A 9,138-nucleotide genomic window follows, 5' to 3' on the forward strand; every position below is an offset into this window, starting at 1 on the left:
GCAAATGCGTCTGTTGTGCTTTCGCCACAATCAGCAGGTGGGTCATTACTGAGAAACCATGCCTTACATGTCCACACAGCTATTCAAATGTAACATGAATGTAATTGAATAGGTGGCGCTCAGTGAGTTGCATGAGTGCTTTCTACTTCACTTCAATCAATGTATTGTGATGTAGCATCAGTCTGCTGCCAGTCTCAGCCTTGGCTTTTGTTTTTACTGTTACGTTCTCGTTGGCTCCTCTCGTCGCCTTGGCTGTTTATTTCACGTCTGTCTTTGCTGTTTAGATCATTAGTTACGTTACATTTTCCCCATAGAAGCGCCTCTGACATGGTTTGTATGCATGCCAGGTACTGTGGCGCCGCAGGCTAGTCAGTGTACACACATGCATTGATTCACTGTACACACTAGGAAATTGCACATTCAACAATGTACCAATTAAATATTATCTGCTTAGTTAGCATGATAGCAATGCAGTGATACCAGATTGATTACAGATGTGCTTTCTTTGCAGAGATGAAGATGGTTTGTTTTCCCATTTTGTGTTTCAGTTCACACTTCATCACATTCATTGACTTACTGTTTGCACACGTTTGTTTCACATATGTGGATGTTGTTGTTTTTTTAGATTATATTTGGTGTAAACTTTGCTGTTTGAAACTTCAGCTTCATATTGTTGTGGATGCTCTATTTGACCCCTCATCTCTCTGACTTCCTTGGTGTCACCATTTGAACTGACTGATCATTTCTGCACTTGTGCAGGATTGGACCTATCAGATCATTTCTATTTTAAAATATCGTAACCATGTCAAAATAGACCAAATGATTTTTTTTGTAGTTTTCCCTATTGTGCATCATGTACAAACAACTATATTTTCATCCAAGCATAGCAAGAACCAGTGTTTACAAACCACCCTCCTGTGTCCATGTGAATACAGGACACTGAGGTAGAGACCCATCACCATGGTGACCAGGAAGATGGTAGAAAATCTTGTTGCAGATGGGAGAATTGCTGTTTTAAGCCAAACCTTGATCTTTTCAGTCTCACCAAGTGGCTTTAGTGTCTAAATCTAACTGCAAACAAACGGCTGTGAACAGATGACATGACAACTCATCAGGCTCTTACACACAAAATAGTGGGGGGGGGGGGGGGGGGGGCTAGGCCAGAAGTCAGAGAATGAGAACAATCCACTACATAAACAACAGCCTGACAATGACACTGGCATTGCCAATAATGTTTACAATCAAGATACATGCAGGACTGGCTGTCCTCTAGGACTCTAGGAGGGTTTATAGTCTATACTGGTCCAGCACTGTGTCACTTTACCTTAGTTTGACATGGTTCAAGGTTGCACCTTTGCTCTCATTGCAAAAAGCTTCTCTGTCATTTCCTTGGCTACTGTGGTGAGGAGCCGACCTTACAGTTTGTTTGTACTCAGTCAAAATACCATATGAGTGTTTCAGAGATGTGTACCTAAAATATCTTGAACTACTAATGTTTCCCTAATGAAGATAGAGTGAAGAAAATAAATATGTTTTCTTGTTTAAAAAAGGCGATGAGCCTTGAATTCCCTGAGTAACGCAACCATCTGTTGTTTCCCTGTGCTCCCAGGCCTCAGTAGCCTGACACAGCTGTAAAGTAATCTAATGGCTTTTGTGCTGTACGCTTGTCCTCGTCTATTATTTAAGACGAGGGTCATTTAAATAAACAGAGCAGAAAAGAGGATAAAAGAAAAGAGGATCGACTAGACGCAGTGAAGCGGTGAGTCTCTTATTTGTAACTGAGGCAGCTCATGAGACGCTGCATGTTTCAGCTACCGTGTGTTGAAGAAGGATGAGTTGCAGTAATTTTGTACATTGCTACCGGCTCCCTTTAGCCTCTGTCAGCAGTTTTAGCCACAAGTCCAGATAAAACATTAAAGAATATGTACTGACAAGGCAGGGCCATCCGGGGCCACTTAAAACCAATACCACAGGGCAGGGTATAAGGCCTTCCATCAATTACAACCTTATTAGCCTAATCGTAATGAAATAATCCAATTCAGGAGACAGCTGAGTCTCAACTCTGCAGATCACCAACAGGCAAGCAAACCGGTGGAGAGTAAGGACAGGAGCGGGTTATAACAACATTTAGTAGCATTATCAGTTTCCAGATGTACGTTGCAGATATAAAAGTAAATACTTAGGCTCGACAGTGATCCTCAAAACTCCCATGAATACTGACATGTGAAAGAGAATTAGGCTCCTGACACTTGTCACATGTATGTGATATCAGTGCAACACAATTGTTCATTACTTAGAACATATGTCTTGTGTATTATCAGCTCCTATAATGATAATAATAGACATGATCTGATTGCCTTTGTGTAGCTGATCATCCCTCCCTTTGTTTAAAGGAACAAAAGCCTTGTTATAAAAAAATGGACTAATGTTTCAGCTGCTGGAGTTTCTGTGAATCACATCAATCCATTTGTTTCTTTTTTGCCACTCACTGGGTGTAACCGCGGTAACATCCGCATCCCCTGATGTCGCTTGCATACCTTCTATTAGGTGTGACCACAGGCACCAACAAAGTGACACCTCAGAGCCGACAGACTATAAATGAGGAATTCCAGTCCTTAACCGGTGCTTCTCCTTCACTTGGGCACATCTCTGATATCTTGGTGCAAAGTTTCTGTTCATGTGTATTCTAATCTTTCCATCTCCTTTCTTTGTATTCATACAAACTCTACATATCTCTGGATCATATATTCACTAGCAGCAGAAAGTTCAATTTAGCACATGAGACTTTTTTTTTTTTTTTTACAGTGCATTCTTTCATTTACATGCGTTATATTATGTAAAAAATGCTTTCTATCCATACATTACAGTCTCCATATGCGTTCAAGAATGGCTCTTTGCCATTCAGTCTCATACAGGACAGAATAAAGTCTTCATTCTAAAATAAAAATGTGGTTATTTTTAGTGCAACATTGTTAGGCTTAGTAGATTTTTAATGTGAGCGTCTGTGTGAGAGACGACAGTCAAAAGCGTTGAGACAGCAAACTCCAGGGAGAGATGTAAAAGGAAGTGAAAGGTGACAGAAAAAGGAGAATAGAATTTTTAGAGCCTGCTGGCTGACTGTTTGTCTGTGATTGAGGGGAAGGCAGTATTTTATTTTCTCCCCAGGGGAGGAGGGGCTGAGAGAACACAAAAGTTATACACAGGAGAAAAAGAGTCCAGCCTGCCACTCTCTCTCTTTCTCTCTATCAAGACTCTCCTCCCCGTACCCATTTCTCTCACTGGGTCCTTCTTCCTCTGTGAGATCTGACAGACAGATGATGAATTACCAGTCATGGGTCTACAGTAGACTGATGGCTGAGGGAGTACAGATCTCCCACGCAGCAGCAGTGGGCTCTGCTAACTGGGGCTGAGTGCAAAAGGACACGACTGTGTGGCAAAGTGCCAAAAAGAGAGCTGTGGTTTTTAGAGCACATCTGTCACATCTCGTGCATACGAGACAGATGTTCTGCTGACTGGCAGCTCAGAGGCCTGCGGAGGTTTGAGGACCACCTGTAGATGTCATCAAGATACGACCTACTGTAGATTTGTTGTGTAAATACTGTCAGCACTGTGATATGAGAAAGGAAGTGTTGCTTCTATGAGACCTTTTAAAATACTAAAACGGCTGCTTTATGTGGCTTTTAAGATCTCTCCTCAACCTGATGCCATTAATTATTCAACCTTTGATTTAGCTCCATGACGGAGTCTCTGTGAGCAGACAGACCTTGACTTTAAAACTATTTTGAGATTCTGCTGCGTCTGGAAAATGTCAGATAAATACCAAAATGGATGGTGCTTGGCCCTCACTGCCAATGACATTGAGGAAGCCCAACAGTTTCACCAGGTTTGTCTTTATCTTTGCATACTGACAGCTACAGGATGAGCTGGGATCTAGTGCACTGCAGCATCACACATGCTCTTAAAAAATGATAAATATTTCCTAGAAATGAGCGCATTGTGTTTCCTCCTCGTCATATGTGCATTCAGTTTAACCTCCTAGACTAACTTGATGATGCTACGACGATGACCACAGGGGATATACCATCCTGCTGCAGGACTCCCTGTTCCTCTTCTTGCTTGAATACATTTCTTTGTCAAGCAGTAGCTGATGCTTCTACATTATGGATAAATAATCCAAACATCTAAAGTGCCTTAAACATTTTGACAGTACTGTAAATACACATAACTGTGGTGCAGCTATTAGCATAATGTGTGCAAGACTTGAGATCATAAGGCCATGCAATGCTTTTTTTTGCTATCCTGACATTTATACAGAAAAGCAGATTAGAAAGAGAGGGGAGAATGTGTGTGTGTGTGTGTGTGTGTGTGTGTGCATGCACGTGTGTTTGTGTGTGTGTGTGCATGTGTGTGTGTGTGGGTGTGTGTGTGTGTGTGTGTGTGGTCAGGAACAAACCTTATCTTTAACTGGAAATCTAATTATTAGCACACAGCAGTTTTACTGTACAGTGGGTGTGAATGTGTTCGATCACATGTTCAGTCATGCATACATTATATGCCTCTCAGTCTGTAGATGATGCAACCCCACAGTTACTTATAGATAATAAGTACCAAAATTGAAAATGCACACACTGAAATGAGGAATATGTTGCTATATGAATCAAAGAATGGTAATTTCAGCACAATTTATTTATGTATTTTTTTTTGTTTTTGGACAGCTTGCGTGCACACACCCATGCTGGTAATATGTGTTTTGAGTGGATAAATCTGTAGTTTGAGGCACTGTTTTTTAGGTGCGATGATTAGCTCACAGCAGGTGCTATAGCTTGCCTCACAATCTCTGGGAGTGCTTCACAGGAAATGCCAGCTAAAATTGCCACAGGTGATAATGCCACGGAATGAGACGACCACCTCTTCACATGAGAAAAGGAAACTAAAAGGCGCTAAGTAAATCATTTGTCCCCACTTGTGCACTCGTGGAGTTGAGAAAATAAGTGAGAAACATTAACCAAATTACTGCACACAAACATTATGTTGTTTTTTGTTTGTTTGTATATTTAAGCTAGTCTTCCATATACACCCGCCAGCTTTGCATGCAGAGTGTGAATGAATGAATGGTGCCTCAAAATCTGGAATTTCTTTCTCTTGTGTTGTGGGTATTTTCATTGAAATAATCATATAAAAATACCACAGCAATTGTCCCGAAGGGAATATTTTAGTATTATGACAGATAAAGTGATGACTGCCCAGCAACAACCGTGTTCATTAAACAGTGGCTACTCGGATCACCAGGATATCTGCTCAGTCCCTTGTGAATCGATAGCTGTAGAGGATGTGAGAGTGTCCATTTGAGAGTGCGCATGTGTGTGTGCGTATCATCCAGTGCAACCCTCCCTAACTCATCGATATCCTCTCACCTCTCTGTCTTCCACCCAGATGGTTTATAAGCCCTGGCTGTGTTCTCAGTACTTCCAGACCACCCAGATGCACTGCAGCAAGCGAATCCCCTGTGGTCAGTACTGCCTGGAGGTGCAGCAGCGGTGCCCCTTTGTCCTGCCCGACAATGATGATCTCATTCATGGAGGCAGCCCCAGTTTTATATGCACAGGTACTGTTGATAATTTCAGTCTTGTTTGTTTTAGGAAGTATAGCTATTCTGCTCCCACCCGCTTCACTTACAGTAGATCATGCCCTTACCCTGATTAACTTACAGTACAAAGCATGAGCACATCTCATGCTTCAGAGGGACACACCACCGCTGATGGACAGACACACTTGTTACTTTACAGTTACAGGATGTTCAGTGTCATTGTCAGAGGGTGATACACCACAACAACAAATTACTGCCTATTACTCACAGCAATAAGAGGTCGCAGCACAATGGATCACTGGGACACTAATGTCCAGAACATTTCCCAGGAATCAGCAGAGGATTTATAATTGACGCAGCAGAGCGGTACGCTGACGTATCAACACAGGCTGACCTCACTACAAATGCGTCACACACAGATACTTTGTAATGCAGCACCCTGATTTAGCATCAGTTTCAACACAAGTCCCAAAGCATCAGGTATAGATGCTATGAGACTGTAGCTAAACCAAGCCGGTACCTTCACTTTTGCCCATAATAGATGGGGCAGGACTCATTGTCATAGCAACAGTGGTACAAATCACAAACGTTTCTTAAACCTACCCTAGTTTTTTGTGTCTACTGTGGCACCGAAGCAATTTAAAACAGCAGGACAAAATGAAACCTAACAAGATCTCAACTGGGAATGATCCTGGATCACAAAAGTTACAGCACCTCTTCTACCAGCAGGGCAAGGCCAGGACAAACTCAAGCAGCAGGACCACCCCACAGGCCGACACTAGAGCAGTATCTGGGGTGTTGATATGATGTAACAGGAATAGAACACTATGAATGAGTTATAATTTTTACATAACATTCACTTGGAATATTGCCTTCTGAAGACTATTTAAGACTTAAGCAGACTATTTGTTCAATGTGGACTGTTTACATGCTACCTGTGTAAGTTATAAAGGAGTACAGTGGAAATTGATAGCACACTTGACAAATCACTGACATTTAGGTCTGTCATCCATTCCTTGACACTTCCTGGTTCATCAGAAAGCACTAACTTTATAAATGTTAAATAAAAACTTTGTCTCCAGAACTAAATTCAGAACCAGGTTCCTCTATTTGACCCCCCAGAGTGTGGAAATGTGTCTAGGATCTTGTGAAAAGCTGCATTCTGCTGACTGATGTGTTCATAGTACTTACACCTCAAAGCACACAAACAGGCAGCCGTGCACCATTCTGTCTGTACTGTCACTAAACCATGCCACAATCAGCTTCTGGTTCTGTGTACAGTACATATGAGGCCAAGCCCCAACAACATGACTTCTATCATGTGCTGATACTTCCCTCTGGTGGCCACAGTGAGCAGCAGGGTCCAGAAATGTATTGGATTTTTTTATTGATTTATTGCTTTGTAAAGAAAACAGTTTTTGTCAACATTATGTAAAGTACAGTAAAGGACAAAGCATTTTATCAACAACATGTCTAATACAAACCTTGGACCAGATAATAATAAAATATCTTGGAGGTCTTGTAACCATCTGTACCATCATGATATTATTATTAAAGGGAGGAATGCGTTTGTTTAGGGACTAATTTAAGTCATAAATTACTTTCCACTTCAAACTAAACATGCGTTGTGAACACAGCAAGAGTGATGTGTTCCACACTAACAGAGCAATCAAACCAGAATAGCAACAACCTTTGAAACGTGCAGTAATTATTAAAAATGTTACACTGTCTTTGTCTTCACCCTCCCACACCAACTTCTAGGGCTGCTGGAGGACTATCCATCAGGTGCGGACCCCGATGCAGAGTGCTGTGATGTGCGGTGGGACTTGAAAGTGGACAACCGTTCCAGGGGGACCCTGAAAAGAACTCACCCGCCATGCCAGCACCGTACCTCCCTCAGCTCCTCGGCAGCCTGCAGACTGTGTAACAGCCGGCTCAAACTCTGCTTGCTGGTCCTTGTCCTCCTACACACTGTTGCCAGCCTCACTGCATCCCACAATGCAACAGGACTGGGCCTTCCCACCATCACGCCTCTGGAGGAGAGCCCTGCCAACGAGGAGTGATAGAGCTGCCAGGAGGAGGAAGGGGAGGAGGAGGAGGAGGTTGTTGAGGTGGGGGATTCCCTCACCATGGCAACCGGTGTGGAAAAATACAGCCACAGTTGTGCGAACGGCTGGAGCTGTGCGCCTGAAGACATTCTGCAATGCTTTCTGGCAAACGGGAAATGTGGGATGCTTTCGAGATGAAAGACACACAAGAATCAATCAAAACAAATAAATAAGTAAACAAACAGACACACTAAGGGATTCAAGCAGTCTCTTAGGTAGGAGAAGGGGACAATGCCACAGCCTTTGTTGAGAGGGAAGGTCAGCTTCCTCATGGCTGAGTTTCTCTCACTACGCTTTTTTACACTGTGTTCCAATTATTGGTTTCTGTTGCACTGGCTGACTATGGAATAACACAATCATATTCTCTTTCTAATGTTCATCCTTTGTCTTCGTTTCTGGGTCTCTCATACAGGAAGAATATGTGTTAAAAGAGGGATAATGTGTAAAAAAATTTAATTAATTAGCTGCAAGTTTGGTGTGTGTGATAGTTTGTTTTCTAGATTAACTGAGTGTGTGTGTGTGTGAGCATGTGGGGGCGTGTGAGTGTGCCTGAATGCATGTCTTCACATATGTACGTGTGAATGTGTGTCGCTGACACGTATCCTAAAAGCCTACCTAAAAAAAACAGGCTGGTGCAGCTGATGGTTTTAATGGAGCCCCGCACCCTGTACATCCACCCCCTCTCCACCCTCAGATGCCACTTAGCTCCACCATGCTGGTTTGGTTGGCCACAATCCTGTTAAAAGTACCCCGGATTTTTAATGTGACTCTGATGTCCATCATAAACTCTGTGTTCAGCACAGGTTTATGGGTCCACTTTGTTTTGTGAGATAATATTAACACTGTTGTTAAGGATCAAGAAATAAAGATGTAAACGCAAAGCTTAGCTGTGAGAATCAAACAGGATGTGCTCCTTCAGTGATGCCAATCATCAAATTATATTATTTATTATTGTTACAACTCGGGCCTTTTTGTAGTTTTGACCATAACAGTCTAATTAAGGAAGAAACACGAGCACTTAATTTTCTGATATCTGCCGATATCACATAACAAAGGCACAGGTAGAATAATTTTATCTCACCAAAACAATATATATATATATATATATATATATATATATATATATAGAGAGAGAGAGAGAGAGAGAGAGAGAGAGAGAGAGAAAGCATGTTGCCAATAGCCTGATGAGATTCTGGTCAATTTTCAGCCACATGGCTCAGAAAAGCTAACTGATACTGGGATGAAAACACTGGCTCAATATATTTAGCACTGTTTGCTCCACACATAAAAGGAACCATCCAGTCAGTGTCTGCAGTTACCTAAACAGTGGTTTCCTCTGCCTCAAGCCTCAGATCTTCATCGCCTTTATAATATAAGGTGGTGGCAGCATGCATAATCACTTTATTCTATCACTTAAGAAAAACTCAATTGAACTGAAACTTA

At 42.0% G+C, this 9,138-nt stretch overlaps 1 protein-coding gene across 1 annotated transcript in view; it reads left to right on the forward strand.

Annotated features, from left to right (window-relative positions):
* The window catches only part of nalf1b (NALCN channel auxiliary factor 1b), a 61,885-nt gene extending 53,170 nt beyond the window's left edge, over positions 1-8,715 (forward strand). Inside the window, exons 2-3 of the mRNA XM_028393877.1 lie at positions 5,434-5,605; positions 7,349-8,715. Of these exons, the coding sequence (XP_028249678.1) occupies positions 5,434-5,605; positions 7,349-7,650 (474 nt within the window). The 3' untranslated portion in view covers positions 7,651-8,715. The remainder of the gene's footprint in view (positions 1-5,433; positions 5,606-7,348) is intronic.
* The last annotated feature ends 423 nt before the right edge of the window (positions 8,716-9,138 follow it).

This window comes from Parambassis ranga, chromosome 21 (genome assembly GCF_900634625.1).
Source record: "Parambassis ranga chromosome 21, fParRan2.1, whole genome shotgun sequence".
Lineage (NCBI taxonomy): Eukaryota > Metazoa > Chordata > Actinopteri > Ambassidae > Parambassis > Parambassis ranga.